The following is a 21019-nucleotide window of genomic DNA, read 5'->3' as shown; positions in this document are numbered from 1 at the left end:
ATATGTACAGTAAGGCTACAAAAATAAAACAACAAAATCCTCCTTCCCTGTTGGCTCTGCTATCCCAGGCTCAGCCAGTACCTGATGAGGCCGTGAAGAAAATCCTTGGTAATCGAGCAACCTTCAGCCCCATTGTTACTGTGGAGCCAAGAAGAAGGAAGTTCCATAAACCAATCACCATGACAATCCCAGTCCCGCCCCTCTCAGGGGAGGGGCTTACAAATGGCTACAAAGGAGACTATACTCCCTCCCTGCGCCTTCTCTGTAGCATCACAGGTATATGTGTTTTTTAGATGCCAAGAGAAGAAATATTTGAAAGTAACAACATTTGGGCCAGTCAGCATTTCTCCTGAAATAATGTTTCTTTATTGTTAATGAGAATTATTACACAAAATCGTGTCTTTGTTGTTTGAATTAGATATTTCCATTTAGAAACATTGTAGAACAGGACATTGCTTCATTACTTTACATTCTTGTCGATTAAAATTAGTGTAATAATTCTGGTCTGTGACCTGTTTTAAGTAAGTAAGGCCCATTCCTTCCTTCCTTACTACTTTTAACATGAAAATGCTACACAATGCTTAAACTTGGTGACAACCGCCCTTTTAAATTCTGACCTAACTAGCAAAGCCACTTGTGCTAACTGTAACTCTGAAATATCTCAGCCATGAACAACCCGTGGTAGATGTTTAGTCGGTGGCTGCTAGAGCAAACAAGACTCTCCGATCTGATATTTGTAATATTAGATATGCAAATGTATATTTGTAATATAAGTGCAATGTAAAACTCACAGTGAGAATGAACATTTCTGTGAAATGTTAAACTTTTGAGATCAACATCATATTTCACATTTTTCTAACAAAAAGTGAATGAATAGCATTTAGGTAATTATCCAATACTTTAATAACATTTGCATCTTACATGTCTTAAAGCATGTCAAGTTGAAAGTGGAATAGACATAAAGAAGAGCCTGATTTTTCCTAAACTTTATCTGGATAATTATCTGCCAGGTGGTACATCACCAGCACAGTGGGAAGACATCACAGGCACAACTCCTCTCACCTTTGTGAATGACTGTGTCTCCTTCACCACTAATGTTTCTGCCAGGTGAGATCAATTTTTCAAGTCATACGTTTATATTTATGCATATATTAATCTCTGTCTTAAACACTGATCACTTTACTTGCTTCTTGTGCAGGTTCTGGTTAGCAGACTGCCACCAGATACCAGAGACGGTGGGCCTGGCCACACAGCTCTACAGGGAGCTGATCTGTGTGCCCTACATGGCCAAGTTTGTGGTGTTTGCTAAGATGAATGACTCAGTGGAGTCCAGCCTGAGGTGCTTCTGTATGACGGATGACAAGGTGGATAAAACCCTGGAGCAGCAGGAGAACTTTGAGGAGGTGGCCAGAAGCAAAGACATAGAGGTATGAGGGTTAAGTGAAGTAAATACAACTGATGTTACTTTTACTTTCATTATTCCCCAAGTCCTATCAAGTATAACTCGTAGTACAGTTTAATCTATTATGGAATATTTTGTCATCTGTAAATTTATACTTTTTGGAACGTATCAATGATTATGATGAAAGCATTATAATTATTCTGTGAGGTTATTATAATGCTCTGGATCTACACACATGTCTAGAGCATTAGGAAAATTAGAAAGAAAATGGAAAATGCTGCTGAGGGTGGTGATAAGGACAACATAATTGAATAAAAGAAAATGAATAAAGTTAAGAAATGAAGGAATTTAATAGTTTGATCAACTGGAAGAAAATAAGATTTAATTTTGCACTCCTTAGTTAACTAAAATAAATGTATATTTATTGCTGCATTAGGTTTTTGAAACGTCTGACAGCGTGCAATCAGTTTCAGTGCTTAACACTTTATCACAGAAACATTTCTTTATCTCTATTCTTGTAAATTTGTTTTATATTTTTATGTTAACTATGAATGCTGTTTGTTTTATTCAGGTTCTGGAGGGCCGGCCTATATATGTGGATTGTTATGGGAACTTGGCTCCCCTGACCAAAGCTGGTCAGCAGTTAGTTCTTAACTTCTACGCCTTCAAGGAGAACCGTCTGCCTTTCTGCGTCAAGGTACCTTAACATGTGCTCCAGCACCACCAGCACCTTTTGGCTAGGCTAGAATACAATGTTGGCTTAGTGCAGTCCAAATACAGGGTAAAAGCTGCAGTAATGGTTAAGTTAGTTCTATTGTTGTTTACTGCCTTTACTGCTCTTATTCATATTCAAAACCCAGTTCCTATTCTCTGGCTAAAGTCGTTAAATTAATCATTCTTCTTGTGTCATTTTGCACATCATTAATGTTAAAACTACACTTCTGTGTTAATTATTTTACCACATCACTGTAACAAAAATGAACAGTACTAAAGCAGAAAAGTGTGACTATTTTTTATGTTACACTCAATTTCTTAGCATCTTTCCTCCATCTGATGTAACATGGTTTCAATCGGTGGTGTAGATGAAGCAGGTGGACAGGGTGAACAAAGGTGATGCGACCATGATAAGGTGGAGATAAAGGTCACATGAATGAATGAGTTGAAAGCAGAATGACAGATGAGCACTGAGATTTAAAGGGCACAAACTGAGGCGGATTGGCTCATAAAAAGCAGATGTAAAAATAAAAATTGAGAAACAAAATTGTTGGAAAGTTGAAGCGAAGCCCAAACACCCAGGAATAGTGAATACAAATATTTTTTACTGAATTTATGAATAAGCTTTCATGAGTTTGGTTAAAATTTCTTGTGTTGGCATATCCATTAGACTTCCAGGGGTCAATCCTGGAAGGCTACTGGTGAACCTTTTTTCCTCTTATAAAAGCACCATAACAGATGAGAATTTGGTCAGGTGGAAGTATATTGACCAAATGTTGATTACATATAAAGTCTATGGAAAGATGCAAATCAAGGAAAATTCACATGAATTTGCACCAGTTGACACAAAAAGAGATTCCCCCACAGACCATGGACCATCCCGATCCCCATTTCTACTCCTCCTCCCATTGGATGTGAACATTTTGTGTATTTAATTACGTGTTTTTGTGAAAATAAAATGATAAGATTCCTTTATAAGGTGTTCTAGGTGCATACAAGGTAAAAATGGGCAATTTTGGCCTGTTTGTAGATAGTTTCTAGGCATAAAGGCAAATAAAGTATATACCACTAATACCCTAGTGCTGATAAAAAAAAATGTATATATATTTATATTAAAGTAAATCTGCAGTAACTACCACATTGTAAAAGTAAGGAGTTCAAAAAGAACCATTTTCTCACTGTAGGTCAGAGATCCCAGTCAAGAGCCGTGTGGTCGTCTCACTTTCCTGAAAGAATGTAAGATCATGAAAGGCCTTCCACAAACTGCCGTGTGCAACCTGAACATCACGCTTCCCGCAGTGAAAAAGGTAAGGTAGCATACACCCACCATTCTCTGTTGTCACATCCATAACCATATTCATGGTTAGGGTAGTTTCAGCCCCAGATAGATGAAAGACAGGAAGACTTTGGCCAAATTGCCGCCACTGTGTCTTTTATCTGTTTAAAGCTTCTCTCTGTGTATATCGGTTACATCTACAGTGGATTCTTGTCATTGGCTGTTTCATTTTGTTCCTACTCGCCTTTTGATTTGGATGCTTTTTGGCTGAGGGCTTGTGTGCAATGGTTTTTAGTTATCAGGCTGGCTTTTCGTGGCTTCATTTTGCTGCTGAATGTTGGCGCTTTATGCTCTTTTTTTTTTTTTTTGTTTGGTCTGTTTTTATTTTTTGGGTTTTTGCTTTTTCCTTTGCTTAAGTGGCTCTCTTCTGAGTTGGAGCTTCTGTCAATCACTCCTTTTTCACCCCCTGTTTCTTTTCCCCCTGCTTTCCATTATGTTACTCCCCCTGTTCCTGCAATGCATCTTGGGAACCAGGAAACGGAGTCAGATGCCGAGGATGAGGTAAACCACACCCTCCCCACCCTGTGTTGTCCTCTGCGCTAGACCTATAGTGGCCCTGCTCTGCTCTCATAGCCTTATTTTTTCCACTTCTATAAGGGCATTACAGGCTTCTTCAAAGCAACTTTTAGCTGCTCAGTTTTGCATGATATATGGTAGAAATGAAAAACTACTTGTCTTGTGTCCACTCCTTATCCCTTGCGTTCTATAGTATGTGATACAAATGGCTCTAGAGTTTACTTGTTCTTAAGATTTAGCATGTATTAACACTAGCTCCAAACTCATTATTTTCATTTTTAAGTACATGCAGTAGATAGTTTGTAGGCTTAGCTTGACAAACTCAAGCTAAAAGACTAGCTTGGCACATTTAATCTAAATAGTATTAGCACTTCCTAAATAGAAGATTAAAACCTCTTGAATACTCTTTAAGGAGTTGTTGGTGGTGCCATATTTTGCAGTCATATATGGGCTTTGTATTTAATGTCAGTGCAGACTGAAGGGTTTGCTTTAATTTGACATTGCAAGGTCCAGTTGTTGCTCATTTGGCAGCAATAGTCAATGTAGGGTGACCTAGAACTGATAGGTTTTTGTGTTGTTTGCTATTGTTGCAGACTGAAAAGCCAGATCGACAACGTCATACCTTTGCATCCCTAGCCTTACGTAAGCGCTACAGCTATCTGGCCGAGCCTGCACTGAGTGAGTTTGACATCTTCACTAACAAACCCTGTAATGAATTTAATTATGCCAAGTTTCGTGGATAAGTTAGTTAATTAACAGCTTTAATTAACCTGTAAAATACGTAATCGATATGTAGATCGGTGTGACTTATTTAATGTGCAAATGCATTATTTCTCATCCTACATGACACGCACTGTCCACATGCTTGTTTACAAAGTGGTATATATTTTTGCATGGGTCAGTAAGTGGTTTTGAGTTTCTGTGCCATGCTTGCCCACATTGTGAGTTGTTGTTCTTCTGGGTTGATTTCCACTGCTGTGTTATACAAGTCAAATTTTTTCTTTGACTTACCAGCACCATGGTAATAGTCATTTTGGATGGAGGTCAAAGTAAAAAATTTTCTGTATTTCTTTTGTCCCCTCTGAGTTTAAAGCTCTTTTTGGCTTTGTGATGAAGTAGCAGTTTTGTGTGGGACAAAAATGCATGTCAGAGGTCTTGAGTTTGGCTTTCTTTCAGGTGTTTATTTTAAGTTTTACCACAGTCTTTGCTTGTCACCAATTTGATGCTGCATGACAAAATGGGCCAAAACTTTAGTCTTGGAAAACACATTTTGTCATATTTGTTTTAAGAGAAAATGAAAATGGAACCTTCAACAGCCATTGGCTCTGTTGGATCACAGTTTCTAAATTGTCTGAGGAATCTGTCATCATGTACTTTTTGGACCAAACAGATAAAAGGCACTTAAAAAAGCGGATTGAAATTAGAGCCAGTACCCAAATGTTGATATTAGAGTTTCTAAAGTCCAAAGAGAGAAGTTGTTTTTGTGCTTATCCTGGTGCATTTGTCTTGCCATTTTTTCTGTTGTCAGTTGTTGGTCTACGCCATTGTCTTTGGAAATTTACTTTGCTGCTGTGTGTGCTCTCTTCTGTTTATTTCTTCTGTTGTTTTTGCTGTTTTTTGATTCATCTGCCAAACAGAAATCACACAGGAACACAACTGTTTGTTTTTTTTACGCCATCTTTAGTCTGTAATTAAATTTCTTACCTCATGTAACTGTTATTGTTCCTTATTTAATACTAGGACTGTTTTACTGACCAACTCTTCCTCCTCTGATCTCCTCTTCTTTCACATTTTTTTCTCCTTTACCTTCCCCAACATGATTTTCTGTTTATCTTTACTGTTCTGCATTTTTGTTGTTATTTTTTTGCCATTCCTTCTTCATCATTGTTTCTATGAATTCACCTGAAGAAACAGCAGTTGAACGAAGCGCAGCAACAAGAGCATTGCCTGCTGGTTACCCTCACAAACCTATCTTTCCAACCAGACCTTGCCCACCATGGTCGACTGCTCCTATTACCGTCCCTGGCCAAACAAGGCCCGTCGGAATGGGGGGTGCCCTCATCTCTACCGATTCACCGGCAGCCTCACCAGCTGCTTCTCCACTGAAATCTACTTGGCCCCTCTCAGCCCCATCAGCTGCATGTCCCACAACTATAAAAGTTCCACCAGCGCTTACCCTGTCATCCCCAGTCAAATCTGCCAGTGACATAGCGTCCTCATCCCCCATCCGTTCTTACAGGACTATGCCCTCACCCATTAAAACTGTAGTCCAGCAGGGTCAGTACCCTGTCCAGGGATCTACCAGCCTTGTGTCCTCTGGAAGTCCATGCAAACCTGCCACTGATCCAGCTTCTATCAAAAGTCTTGCTTCAGCATATACATCAAGGACTTCTCCACTTCACTCAATGCCCAATGGTTATATACCAGAAAGGTCTCCAGCTCCTGTTCCTTCTACAGCATCACCAAAGACATCGTACAGCATGTACAGTTCTAATCTACCTTTTAAAACTGCCCTTGGGTCCACAGTTGTGACAGATGCAGGGGCGCATACCCTGTCTTCTGTTAAAAGCATCTCCAGTCTGTCCTCTTTGAAAACCTCTGTAGACTCAACACTCTCATCCCGTGGAGGGAGGACATCCATCTCATCTCTCTCTTCCACTGGCCAAACAACCATTGCTTCTTCAGAATTGTCCATGATGAATGGATCTGTCTCACCTGTAAAATATCCATCCTCTTCGTCCACTCCATCCTCCCCTTCTTCACGCCTTATTTCAGAGAGAAGTAGCAGCCTTCAAGAGAGGATCCAGGCCACCACCCAGGCAGCAACCTCTGGTGTCAGCGCAGCCATAAATGAGGCTATAGACTCGTACTCTGTCTCAGGCTACGGTACTCTTAAGTCACTGTCGTCCTCGCGTAGATCTGCAACAGCAAGCTCTGCTTATGGTTCTCTGAGATCTGTAGCTGCCTCCCCAAACACGGCAGTTTCGTCTAATACAATGACTGTGCCTGTCTATTCACTGGTTAATGTCATCCCAGAGACCCCTGCCAAACCAGGACCTGGGTCTCTTAAGATGGCTCTTCCCGACTCCTCTCGCACCTCATCATCTCTATCTTCCTCTTTGTCTTCCTGTGTTACTACAACAAAAATAAATTCCCAGTTAAAATCCCCTCCATTTATCACACCACCCATCATCCACCCGACTGCAGCTTCTAACCAGGAGATATTGAAAGATGTAGCAGACATGAAACAAGATCTGATTAGGATGACAGCTATTCTGCAGACAGACACACAGACTGCAGCTAAAACTGTCCAAACTTCACATACTGGCACTCCCAAAGAGACTAAGTTAGAGGAAGAGGAGCCATATACTCTGGTGGAGAAAGTAAAAGAAGATTTAGTCAAAGTCAGTGAGATATTACAGAAAGATATCATTAGTGAAGCTAAAGAAAGAGCCTCAGAGGACGAATGGGAAGAATTTTCCAAAGATGAGATTGAAGAGGCACAAAGAAGTGCCATCTCAGACTATTACCCTCCTTTTGATGAACACACACTTTTACTTAAGCACCAGTCAAGCAAAGAGTTAGACTTGGCTAAAGTAGTAGACTTTTTAACAAATGATATCGGTGCTAGCTCTCTCTCAAAAATGGCAGAGCTGAAATGTAAGTATGAGGAAGAGGCAAAAAGAGATGGGGAAGAGAAACAGAAACGTGTTCTCAAGCCATCCATGTCAATACAGGAGCACAAACTCAAAATGCCTCCACCAGTTTCAGGCATGCTCAGATCTCCCTCAGAGAAGGACCTAAGCAAACTTGCTGAGTCATATCAAGGGTCGGACACTATATTGGAATCGCCAGAGGATCTGTCTCATGAGCAGGATAAGAGTCCTCTGTCAGACAGTGGGTTTGAGACCAGGAGTGAAAAGACACCCTCTGCTCCCCAAAGTGCAGAGAGCACAGGACCTAAGCCTTTATTCACAGATTCCCCTATCCCCCCCTGCGTAACAGAGACCAGGACTGAAGTAGTCCATATTAGGAGCTATGAGCAGCCTGATGAGCTTTGTGAGCCTGGACTAATGGAAGAGGCTGCAACTGCTCTCCCTGCCATAGAACCACCTGAAGCAATTTCAGCAAGCTCCAGCAAAGCCCTACAGATGAAAATGCCCGAAGATGACTCAATGAAAAGCATGTGTCTTAAAGAGGAAACCCACATTACTACTACTACCAGAATGGTTTATCATAAGCCCCAACTGACTGATGGTGCAGAGATGATAGAGGAGGCAATGTCAGTTAGAGATATCATGAAAGCTTTCCAGTCAGGTAGGGATCCATCTAAAGATTTCGCAGGTCTTTTTGAACACAAAGCTAGCCAGGATTCTGTCAAAGGTGATGAGCTCACTCCTAGATTTCTTGACAGAGATGTTAAATCCAAACCCAAAGTTGAAAGGATAATTGAGGTTCATATTGAGAAGGGCCACAGCACTGCAGAACCGACTGAGGTCATTATCAGGGAAACCAAGAAACACCCCGAGCTTTATGTTTACAAAGGTGATCGGGGGATAAAGGAACTGACTGATTATGATGAAGCCCAACAAGAAGAAGAGGAGCTTGCTGTTGAAGAATCCCTGCCCACCTTTCTGGAAACATCTCGTGTTAATACGCCGGTGTCACAGGAAGAAGACAGTCGTCCGAGTTCTGCTCAACTCATAGCAGATGATTCATATAAAGCACTTAAATTGTTGAGCCAGCAGTCCATAGAATACTGTGATGATGAGCTATCAGAGATCCGAGGCGAGTCGTACAGGTTTGCTGAGAAAATGCTTCTCTCTGAAAAACTTGATGCGGCATCACTGAGCCACTCTGACACAGAGGATTCAGCACTGGTTTGTGACAAAATCCGCCACCTGGGTACTGAAGAAAGTAGTAGCCGTAGCACTGAGGGTGCAAGTCAACAGCAAGGAAGCCCCAAAAGAGAGTTTGTCTCAAAGTCATCAAAAGATGGGTCTCCTAAATCTGCTAAATTCCTGCACAGGGATGATCCATCTCAGTTTGATAAGGTAACAGTGCTCCATTACTCCACAGAACAGGGCAGCCCTAAACATGCAGTTTGGATGCGTTTTACAGAGGATAAACATGACAGGAGCAGGGATAAGTTACTTTATGAGGATAGGGTGGACCAAACTGTAAAGGAAGCTGAAGAAAAACTCAGTGAGGTCTCACAGTTCTTCCGTGATAAAACGGAAAAGCTCAATGATGAGCTTCAGTCTCCTGAGAAAAAGCCTATAAAGCGAGAGCTCAAGGATCCCAGGTCCTGGCCTAGCTCACCCAGCAGCAGTCCAGAGAAAACCCAGCAGAAACCCAAAGCAGAAGAGGTGTTCAGTAAAAGCAAACTCAGGGAGCCTTCAGTTGGTAAAATGTTTGGCAGCACCACAGCAGCTGAAAAGAAAAGCTCTAGTCTACCAAGCAGCCCACAGAAAACTGTTCTCTCTCATACTAGTGAGGATAAAATCAAACAACAGACAAAGTCCTGTGTGTCTGAACCCTCCTCTCCTGCTCATGTAAAATCAACATCCAAAGTGAGTGAAGTGAGAAAGAAGTTTGAATCGGAGGCTCAAAAAGTTAGTCAAAGTCAGTCTAGTCCAGCCAAAATTCCTCCTCCAGTACAGCCAAAACCGTCAATAAAGAAATTGCAGGAGAGCAAACTTCCCGTTTATCAGTTTTTTGCAGGAGGAAAAGTGTCTAAAGCATCTGAAACTTCAGAAGAAGTAAGCCCAAAAAAGGATGCTGAGAAGGACACAAATGGAAGTAAACCTGGTTTGATATCAGCATGCCCAAAAGTCCCCAAACTAGACAAGCCACCTAACAAAAACATCCCAGATGCCTCTGTACAAATCATTGAAACAAAGACAGACAAAGTAGGCACTAAAGGGAAGGCTAGTCCATCCAGTGCAACTCAGGCAATTAAAGAAAGCAATAAAAGTCAGAAAGCTCAATCAGCTATAATTCCTGACAGTGCTAAAATTCCAGAAAAAGCCACTGACAGTAAAAAATACCAACAAGTTACAAAAAGTGAAAGTGCTTCCAAAGAAATTATAACTGAGCTATTCAAAAAGGATGCAGAGGAAACACTAAATAAAAATCTTAGAAAAAAGACAGAATCTCAAATTCCTGTTAGAAATACATCCCTCTCTTTAGATAATGACCTCACTAAGAAACCAACAATAACTAGACCCTCACAGATACCAACACTACCTAAAACCAAAGTACAAAGTCATGAGACAGTCCCAGCCAAAACAGATCTAACCTTTGAAATTCTTGATAATGCACCCAAAGATTCAAATTCCAATAACCTTCCTAGCCCCATAGAAATGTTGGAGAAAGCCATTACACCTCCAGCTGCTACAACAACCAGAGAGAACTTCAAAGGCATAAAAACATTACCTGTTTATGTTGGCGTTCAGGTGGGTAGACAGGCAGAGAGGGAAGCTAAAGGAGCACTGTACAATGTCAAACAAAAATCAAACTTAGCCCTAAGCCCCATAAGCCCAGATGATGACACACTAGAGCAGGTTTCTTTCATTGACAGCTCGGGAAAAAGTCCCATTACACCAGAGACTCCCAGCTCGGAGGAGGTCAGCTATGATCTCACATGCAGGACCCCTGATGGCTTTATGGGATTCTTGCCAGGGAAACCAAGCCCCATCATGGAGGTATCTGAGGAATCAGAGGGAGATGACCAGGGCAAGGTTTTCTCTTTTAAAGAGGCCCTACCAGAAAGTAAAACCAGTATTTACTCTACCCAAGCAGACATAGCTAATGCCAATAAGGAAGAAATAAAAACTGATAATCAACACGAGTTGAGCGTCAGCAATTTAAACCAACATGAAAGAGTCACTGGCATGCATGACGAAATAACAGGACAGGAGAAGCAACAAGCATCAAAAGACAAAGGTATTGCATATATTGAGTTCCCTCCCCCTCCTCCTCTGGACTCAAGTTCAGAAATGTCAGACCCAGAGAGAAAAGGTTCCTGTGCTTCTTCCGAGACCGAGACGGAAATGATGGAGGTGAATTTGCAGGAAGAACATGACAAGCATTTCCTGATCGAGCCAATTATACGAATACAGCCCCCATCCCCAGTGCCCCCTGGGGCAGATGACAGTCAGTCAAATGCTGATGAAGAGGATGATGAATCAATCTTCCAACCCATTCCTTGCAAGAAATTCACTTCTAAAGTTTCTGAGGAGGAGGACAAAAAGAAAGAGAAGGAAAAGGCATCTAAATCCAAAAAACATGACAAAAATGGAAATGGGCCCAATGGTGGCACCAATGGCACTAATGGTTCTAGTAATGGTTCAAAAGTTTCAAATGGCAAAGGAGAGGACTATGAATGTGAACAAAATGGAAATGACCAGTCAATTACAGACTGTTCAATTGCTACCACGGCTGAATTTTCTCATGACACTGATGCGACAGAAATAGACTCCCTCGATGGATATGAACTCCAAGATGAGGATGATGGCCTGTGTGAGCAGGCAGACTTACGGCTGTTTGGTCTTCCAGACAGCCGGAGAGATGTCTGGGCAACAGATACATTTAGGTCCTCTGATCGCTCTTTTCCCCAGACTAAACTGGAGGTTATTGAAGAGGAAAAAACCCCAGAGGAATGTCAAAAGGATATTATTGGCAAAGAGATACCCTCAAATGGTGGAAAGACTGATGGTGTTAGTAAAGATGGAGCTACAAGTCAGGAACAAAAACATTCAGATAAAGAGGGGTTTTCAGACACTTACTTTAGTTATAAGATAGAAGAGGAGTTTAATTCTCCTTTTAAGACTGTTGCCACCAAAGGGCTGGACTTTGACCCTTGGCCCAGTAAAGGTGGAGAAGAAGTCGTTGATATGGGAGGGACACGGGGAAACAATGGTGAGCCTAAGCCTTTTGGACTGGCAGTTGACGACCAGTCCCAGGCCACAACACCAGACACTACCCCAGCCCGAACTCCAACGGATGATAGCACGCCGACGAGCGAGCCAAATCCATTCCCCTTCCATGAAGGGAAGATGTTTGAGATGACACGCAGTGGGGCGATTGACATGAGCAAGAGGGACATGGTGGAGGAGAGGCTCCAGTTTTTTCAGATTGGTGAGCATTATTACGCAGCGGGCAGGTACAGGGTCAGGGACACTGAAGTAGATGGGAGGGAGCAGTTTTATATTCAGGAACCCACAAATACCTTCTCAGTCCCCCATGTACCCATTCAGACTACTACTGTCCAACTAGAAATATCAAATCAGGCTAGCAGTTATAGCACATGCACAAACTCATCCTGTAACACCAAGCCTAAATTCTCCACTTTTAGAACTGAATTCAACCTGTCATCTGATAAAACATCCAGTGCCTCAAATAGCACTGCTAAAAGTGGAACACCAAGCACCTTTGATCATTGTAAAGACAAAACCTCAGGGGCAAATGTAGATAGTTTTTACCATGTAACATCAAATTACACAGATTATTTTAATTTTTGTGCATCAAACATTACTCCAGATAAGTCGAAACAGACGGATAATTTGGCATGTACCTCGGAGTTTCAAAACACAGTTTACCAAAGCACAGATTATTCTTCTGCACCTTCGCAACAGATTAGAAGTTTGCAAACATCGAGCGACAATATCAGTAGCAATATCCCCGAGTACCATTCAGATGTCTTTCAGACTGGCAGTGTCATGTACAATGTGTTGTCGTCTTTAAGATCCACTCTGCAAGAGGTCAGCAGGATCGAAGCTTCCTTCAGCCAGTTAGATGAAAGCAGAAGTGAAGGCAGGGGTTTTTCTAATGTAGCAATAATAAACACTGAAGCCAAAAAGGTCAAAAGCCAGATATTCAAGTCCAGGTTACCGCTGAGGGTACCCTGCCAAAAACTATGCAGTCATAGTCAGCCAGTGACGAAAGACAAGTCACAAAAAAATGATAAAGTCCTACTTAGGAAACATGGACTACTTAAAATCAGGGAACGATTAGATCCTTTTAAGACTTTATTACCAAGGTCGAAAATTCCAGTATTAAAAGCCATTAAATACCCTTCTTATTTGCAAGAGCAGAAGCAGGTCAGTACTAAATCTACAGTTAGGGGTAGGAGCAATAACTCTGCCAGGGATGGTAAGCAGCTAACTAAAAGCAAACCCATTTTGATAAAAACCGCCAGTAGAAGTACAACAAAAGAGATGGGGAAAAAGAACAGCTCAGTGTCAAAATGTTTTAAAGCAAAGTCTGTCAGTAGCCAGATAGTCAAGTCTTTGGTCAAAACCATTTCCAAGGAGGCTGAAGCAAAGTTAGAGGGGAAAACACTGCCCACTGAGGACGAAGAGAGCTGCAGCCTCAGCATTACCAGGAACACTTCCTTGTCACAACCATCTAGAGCTTCTAGAAGTTCCTGCCCTTCACGCACCTCTACCTCCACCTCCACCAGCACCACTACATCAACATCATCTCCTATAGATGTGAGAGCTGAGGTTGAGCAGGCCAGCAGTGAGAGGATGAGGAGGAGCATGAGGAAAAGTAGGCGGACACTTGGAGGGAAGGAGCAAGAGCAGAAGGAGGAAGGGAGTCAGGTTGATCAACCAATCCCCGCTCCTGTCACGGAGAACGAGACTAGTTTGTAAACTCTTTCTAAAAACTTGTTATACTTTACCCTTCTCTCTATGAGATGCATGCAGCTGTTGTGGGTGCTTGTGATGTGACTTTGTAATGTAGCCGTCATTTCTTCTTCCTGTCATTCTTTTTATGTGTCCTGTGCTGTCTGATTTGTTCAGATAGAGGCTACAACATGGAGAATCTGTCGGTAGAGCAGAAGACTTTCACATAATTTAAGGTTTTAGTTATTTTAGGAAACAGGATATCACTTAATAACATCATAGAAGTACTGTTCTGGTGGACAGAGCTTTATAAAAGCAAGGTCTTTGGATAGAAACCGGTTCAAGCGATTAAATTTCAGTATCAGGAAGCACCTTTTAGTTGTCATAAATGGTTGCAAAAGCACTTCTGGGAGGCTAAGTTTGTGAGTGTACATTTCTTTCACAATAAGACAAAGTTAGCTTTCCACCTACCCACATGACACAACACCACAGCACTCACCTCCACTCTAGATGTGTCTGAGATCGAGAATGTTTTGGGGAAATATGAAGGTGTGTTTGTTTTGATCTGCTTGCCTGGTTTGTAGATATGTTTGGTGGTACTTTTGCTCTGTGAAATCACTGTGAAAACAATACATCGGCTGAACTTGACAATCACTTGAATGACAGCTACACAAGGGCATGTCAGTGTAGTCAGCCACTGGCACTTTGTCGTAGCTAGATTGCTTTTGATTTCAAGTTTAAGCTATGAATTGTTTTTATCAGTGAGTGGGAATGTTGCTTGATGGTAGATTGTTTGTGGTTAGTTATGTGATACTCTGAACTCTAATTACAGAAACTAATACTACTAAATATCAAACTTATTAGTGTAAAAATGTCATTGACGATTTTTCTGGCCTCACAGATTCTCAAATCTTTGATTCCCCTTGATGTTATCAGCCACCCGTAAGCCTAAAAGTAGTTAATATAATGATTCCGTTACATTAAGACCTAATATTTAGCACACTGAACTAAAGAAAATAGATTTAATATAAAAGAACAGGTCTGCAAAGTATTGTCAGTGTGGAAGGGCTTGACACCTGCATTCCTTCTAATGGCCAGCAAGGAGCGTCTTCTGTCCTCGCAAAAAGAAATTTGATTGGTTCAAAGTTGAATTTGCCTCAATGCACTTTGCATAGTAAGGTAAAGACTCTACAGCAATACAGAGAAAATCCCAACAATCAGCCGACCCCCTATGAAAAAGCATTTGGCAACAGTGGGAAGGTAAAACTCCCTTTTGCCAGAAAGAAACCTCAGAGTAGAAGCAGGCTCAGTGAGGAGGAGCCATCTGCCACGACGGGTTGGAATGAAGGGTGCATCTAATTGGTCAGTTGTCATATTTTAAAGAACTGATCAAAATGTAATCAATTAATGCTTCATTATAGTTGTACGTTTTAATACTTCTTTTTAAATGTAGATATCATTAGAGTTACTTCTTTTAATGGTTGCATAATCAAAACTGTGCAAATGTTTCCCATCCCTGGGTACAGATGATGTGGAGGCCCACACAAGGTCTGGAAATGAAATGAAAAAGCTGTAGAATATAGCCCTTAAAACATCTCATTGGAGAGCTTCAGCAATTGTGGTAGGTTTTGTGTTAAGCTAAGTAAACCATGGACTTTGAGTAAATTAATACCAAACAGACAGATAGTATTGGATTCCTTCTCATCCAGTTTTCATCAAAAGAGCAGAAAAAATCCTAAATAAGCATTTAGTTTCTTAACAGAACGTTGAGGTTTGTCAGGCCAGAAAATCTATTTTTTTCTTATAAGTGGGACATGGGACAGTGAGCTAAAGTTGGTCTTTCTTTGTTTGGTTTAATATAAACACTGCATTAAAAACAAATGTTCATTAAGTAGTTATTTAGCAGGTTACATCAAGGTGAAAGGTCCAAAACAGACAAACTTAAAGTTCACAATCCCAATCTGTTTCTTTCATTACATTCTCTGAGTCTCTGTGTGTGTCTCTCACTGAGAACCACATGTGATTCATTTGGAAATTTCTGTCATTACATAACACTAACTGTTTGTACCCTACCCTTCCTTGCTTCCTCGCACAGGCCCTCACAGTCCCTGTGAGAGAACAGACCTCCGCATGGCGATAGTAGCTGACCACCTTGGACTCAGTTGGACTGGTGAGTTTGAACACATCTCCGTTTTTTGTTTGTTTGTTTGTTTGTTTACTTTCACATTGTGTAAAAATTAAGCCAAACAGAACCACAAAGTGATGTAAGAAAAATGATTATCATAAAATGTGAGAATTTTTAAGGCTGAAGGAATGATCTGGACTGAAACGGACTCTTATGTGTCAGTTTTTAAGGGTTTGTTGCCACCTGGTGGACGTATACTGTAAAAATGTCTCAACTGAGCAGTACTGCAGTGATATTTATAGCCACATAATACTACAGCATCATCGGTACATAGCATATAACAAAAAATAACTAAAAAACTTCTCATGTTTGGATGTTTTTCAAATTTTGAAGATACTTAACTGCTGAATACATGTAGGAGATACTAGGATTTGAAACGGTGAAGAAAATATATAAAGCAATAAAAGCTTCATTGATTTTAAGGAGCATAAAGCTTTGATACATCTTTATATTTGAGTGTATCTTTAGAGGAATAGCAGGTGTATATTTTACTTGAGCAGCGATTAGGGCGTGGCCCCTGCGGCCGCCTGCACTGCAGCACTTTCCCCACGCCTACCAGCATTTGTACGACTGGCTGTGAATGCACTGCAAACGTATGTCCGCTGAATGAGTGCCCAGCTGAGAGAAGGAATCTAATCCATATTTAATGTGTGTTCCAATTGCAGAGCTGCAGTGAACCATCAGACCTGCTGAACATTAGTTTCTCGTGGGTTTAGATTTAGAGTCGTGATTCTAGTCCTTCATTAGCTGCAGACTGTGTCTGACACATTGTTTGGCAGTAATTCATTTCGGTGCTGCAGTTTAATCAGTGCATCAGCACATCCCTCACCTCCTGCTTTGTAGGCAATCAAGTGTAACCTGTAACATGGGCCCAGATCAGATGTAAGTGGTGCAAACATGAAAACTAATTCAAAATGCCACTTTCGCCACACGCATTTTCTAGCTAAATACTGTTGCTGCATTTGTTTTTGCATTTCTACACATTTCCCTTTGTTAGGCATGATACTGTCAGATTTATCAACTGGAGAGCAATCTCTATAAACAGATATCTTCATATGAACATGCCAGATCTGGAAGCTAGGGACACGTTTTCTGTCTGCTTTCTGTTTGTAGTATGAGTTCCAGTCACGTTTGAGCAGGCTTTGGCATGCATGCCAGTAAATAGTGATAAAGTGAAATGATCAGCTATTGTCTCACAATGATTTAACTTTACAAAAAAGAAGGAAGCGATGCATGACACTGATGGCATCAGGTGCAGCAAAACTGCAGAGCAACAGAAGCACACCACCCACATTCATACCACAGGTGTAAATGCTGGGAATGGCAGTGGCATCATGCTTGCAGGCAGTTCTCCAGAAAGCCAACAACACGTTGTGTCAGCTTGACATGGATGATGTTGTGCATAGCTTGAATGCTGACTGGTTAAAAAGAGGGAACAAGAGAGAACAAGAAAGAGAGCAATAGCTCAATTTAAAAAAAAATATATATATATAATTAATGGCACTCAACATCCTCAACATGTTTGAATTTCTCTCATGGGAATGGATGGCTGAAAGATCAGATAAAACAAAACATGTAACTTTGGTGGTCAATAATGGTGCTGCAGAAATGTCCTGTTGTGGAACTCCAGCCCTGCAATTCAGCTATCTATATGCTGCTGTTACAGAGCTGGCCAGGGAGCTGGATTTCTCTGTGGATGAGATCAACTTGATCAGAGTGGAAAACCCCAATTCCCTGACGGCACAGAGCTTCATGCTCCTAAAGAAATGGGTGCACAGGGACGGTAAAAATGCCACAAGTAAGTACAGAAGTAGATATGGCTGCTGTATTTCATACTCATATATATTTCAGTTGCTGGTTTATGATAAAACGAATCAATAAAAGGACATTATCAATGTTTGCGATGCCACAACATCACCTTATGAATCAATTCCTGTCTCTCTCCTCCCCAGCGGATGCTTTAACCGCGGTGCTGACTAAGATCAATCGGTTGGATATTGTGACTTTGCTGGAAGGGCCCATATTTGACTACGGTAACATTTCAGGCACACGCTGCTTTGCCGATGATAACGCAGTATTCCCGGATCAGTCCGATGGTAAAGTGTAGCCCACCCTAGCTGAACTCAGTCTATCTCTCAGTCTATCCCTTCACCCTTCTTCACCACCTCTCTCAGCCAGAGGCAGTCGGACATGACTGCGTAAATAAATATTGAACCAATCAGGCTTGACTAAACTGTGGAAGTTAATGACCAAAGTGAATGAACGCTCCAGCAGGTTCATTGAGTTCATGTCAGATAATGGACCGTCAGGTAGTAAACGCACTGGAGCCGTGTTTATTGAGCAGTCAGCTTGTTCGTTCACCAACACAGGCCAGTGCAATTCGTTCATAGCACTCAGTCTTTGGAACTGTAATGACAAGTGACAGATTGATAGAAATTCGTTCCCATATTATTGATTTTAATTAAGCGCAGGAAACTCTGTACCATTTTTGGGTGCATGAAACTTTTAGTATGTTTCATTGTTTTTGTCAGATGTACAAAAGCATGATGAAGGAAATGAATGCCGCCTCTGTCCCCGCTGATAAATGCATTTTCTTGAAATCTTGAAATGATTTTTTCAGATGGGGCAGGGCACTGCTTTGTAATTTGGTTTAACAATAGTTATGTTTATGTGTGTTTTTATTAATTAAACACAGCCATGACATGAGAAAACATGAAAACATAATCATAACAACCAATTTTTAACAATGGCATGCTTGCTTTAAGCACTATGGCAGACCCTTTTCTCTCCCTCTTCTGTATTTCTCTCTTTCCTCTTGTATGAAAATGAAGTATGGCAGCAGTTTGTGACTCTGACAGACACATTGAAGGCCATTTCAGAACTTTTACCACAATGTGCTGTTTCCCTCCTCACATTGCAGATATGTTCTCAAATACATTTCAAATGAAAATGCTTTATTTTTTATATAAATTTGACTGTTTTCCACAGTTAAAACACACTGTTAATATATCTTTAGATAACTAAATTTCAATAAGGAGAGATTACTTGGAAGAATTTAACATGATTTATTGAGATGGAGAAATTCATGTATTTGGTGATTAGACTCTGATGACCCATCATAGCAGAAGAAAATCCCAGCGGTGATGGATTTAGGACAGGACCCCCTGGAGTCTAGACACTGATGGTAGTGAAGATGAAGACTAAGGCTTAAATAGAGCTCTGACTGCGGTGGAGATGGGGAGGTGGTGGGTTGCATGAAAGAGAGTCTAAAAGGTAGGATGACAAGAAAATGATCGAACTAGAGAAATGATGTCAGTACTGAGATTGACAGTGTGGGAAAGCGTAAACATGTAAACAGAAAAAAAGCTGAACACCCAGGAATGCAGATGAGTGATTACAGATCTTCCTTATTGAACCTAAGCATAAGCTTCATAAAACAAGGGTAGAGTCAAGGGATGGATACGGGGAGCAGCACTGCAGGCTCAAGACACCCAATCCGTTTGACAACTCAACAACCGCCACATAGTATCAAAGGACTGAAAAGAGAAGCATGTAAAAGTCAATAACAATATTAAACAGCACAATTATATTCAGCAGTAATAATGCTTTTTTATTTCTCTAGCCTGTCTTTTGTCCCTGGCTATTACTGCAGCTCTATTAACCGACTGCCAGTTTTTATTTAAGGAACATGAGTAATGATGACTAATTATTAACTTCTGCCGCCAAATCCAATGCCAACTTTTTACCATGGATTTTACAGAACCATTGCTATGAATGGAATAAAATTAATCTTTCCACTACTGTTCTTTACTTCTTCAAGAAAAAAAGCAGATAACACGCACTAAGTAAAGCCAAATAAGCTCTTCTCTGGATTCAGTAGACGAGTTTAGAGTCTGCTTTGGCACTTTAAAACAAAATTCTGAAATGGTCTCATTTCCAGTCTGTCTAATTAGGTTTTCTTGAAGTCATCTTAACACAAGGATCGGCTGTTACCTTGAATAACAACAGAGCTGAGGTGATCTTTTTGCAAAGATGATTTCTTGGGGAACCGACTTAAGTAGATTAACAAAATGCATGGCTATGGCTTTGTGTGAAGGGCTGCCTGCTGTGTTGTTGTTGACTCACATTAATACACTTCTAACACTCTTTAAATGGGCGAAGCCTTTTCAACACATCCAGAAGTGGGTTTTTTTTTTTTTTGATGACTTGCACATTTTGATCTGGATGTGCTCTGTTCCACACGGCACTCACAGATGAGTTGAAAATGAAACGCCTTTTTTCAAAGTGTACAGTGTATACTAATGCTTCTGTGTCACTGCTGTTAGCTATGTGTGATACCTGTCATCTCCTGGTTCCTCCGAGCCTCCAGCCTCTACGCTCCACTGTAGCTTCCTCTGCTTTGAGACCAGCAGACTCCCTGCCTCTTCATCCTCCTCTTCCTCTTGCTTCTGAGTGACTAATTTCCACAGCAAATGCCCTTGTCTACTGAGCAGCACTAATCAGCTACTTCCCACCAATGGCTACCTTTTGCTAACCTCAGCAGCTTCAGGATCCAGTCATAGCTTCTGCTCCCACCCTTGCAGTTGAGTAGAATAAGACTAGAACAGCACAGTCTGTCATTACTAACAGCTTTCTACAGGTTGTGGAGGAACATAGCAATCTTACAGCTCTTTGGTGAGAGTTTAAGATCGCTCTTGTCAGCCTCTGCGCAAGCTGGATGACACTGAGAGCTAATTGCTGTCAAGGCCCATTTCAGACGCTCTTATCCATGGCATAGAAGTGCTCCAGGGGAGTCTCTTAACAGTAAAGCTCATTTAACCCAGTGTACATTTGCCAAACCAAACCTTAAAGACTATCAAGTCTTAAAAAAATCACTGTAAGGTTGAGAAGTTATTGTTTGGTTTGGCAAATGTGAATCATGGCCTTTCTTCTGAACTTTTCGATGTGAAACATTCAGGATCTTTTTCCATGAAACAGTCTAAACATTGTGACATACTGTGTAATTTCCTTTTAGTAAGAAATCTGATGTGAGGTGTTATCAGGTTCTGCAACTTTGTCCAGAAACCATACTTGATCTGAATTTAATCAGATTTCGACATCCCGTCCTTGTGCACCACCAGACCGCTTTCAACTGGCTGCCATTTTTAGATCGCTCCATGAAAGTCGTTCTGACCGCTGACTGTGATTTCAGCATGAACCTCAAACTTGCAGATTGAGCCTACATGACCGTTTGA

At 41.1% G+C, this 21019-nt stretch overlaps 1 protein-coding gene and 1 long non-coding RNA gene across 35 annotated transcripts in view; one reads left to right on the top strand and one right to left on the bottom strand.

Annotated features, from left to right (window-relative positions):
- The window catches only part of LOC113028107 (uncharacterized), a 460838-nt gene that overhangs the window by 337766 nt on the left and 102053 nt on the right, over positions 1-21019 (bottom strand). The gene's annotated exons all lie outside the window — the stretch shown is intronic.
- Positions 1-21019, top strand: part of ank3b (ankyrin 3b) — a 177849-nt gene that overhangs the window by 146593 nt on the left and 10237 nt on the right. For 25 of the 34 annotated variants that reach the window (XM_080305359.1, XM_080305355.1, XM_080305362.1 and 22 more), the window contains 10 exons: positions 69-276; positions 1011-1107; positions 1199-1427; positions 1974-2099; positions 3301-3423; positions 3927-3953; positions 4562-4646; positions 15696-15770; positions 17452-17583; positions 17738-17881. In XM_080305359.1, coding sequence (XP_080161485.1) covers positions 69-276; positions 1011-1107; positions 1199-1427; positions 1974-2099; positions 3301-3423; positions 3927-3953; positions 4562-4646; positions 15696-15770; positions 17452-17583; positions 17738-17881 — 1246 coding nt within the window. Of the gene's footprint in view, positions 1-68; positions 277-1010; positions 1108-1198; positions 1428-1973; positions 2100-3300; positions 3424-3926; positions 3954-4561; positions 4647-5876; positions 12111-15695; positions 15771-17451; positions 17584-17737; positions 17882-21019 lie in introns of all 34 variants that reach the window. The other 9 variants (XM_080305370.1, XM_026178144.2, XM_026178143.2 and 6 more) reach the window with 5 other exon arrangements.

This window comes from Astatotilapia calliptera, chromosome 8 (assembly GCF_964374335.1).
Source record: "Astatotilapia calliptera chromosome 8, fAstCal68.1, whole genome shotgun sequence".
Lineage (NCBI taxonomy): Eukaryota > Metazoa > Chordata > Actinopteri > Cichliformes > Cichlidae > Astatotilapia > Astatotilapia calliptera.
This window is presented reverse-complemented; position numbering and strand designations above follow the sequence as displayed.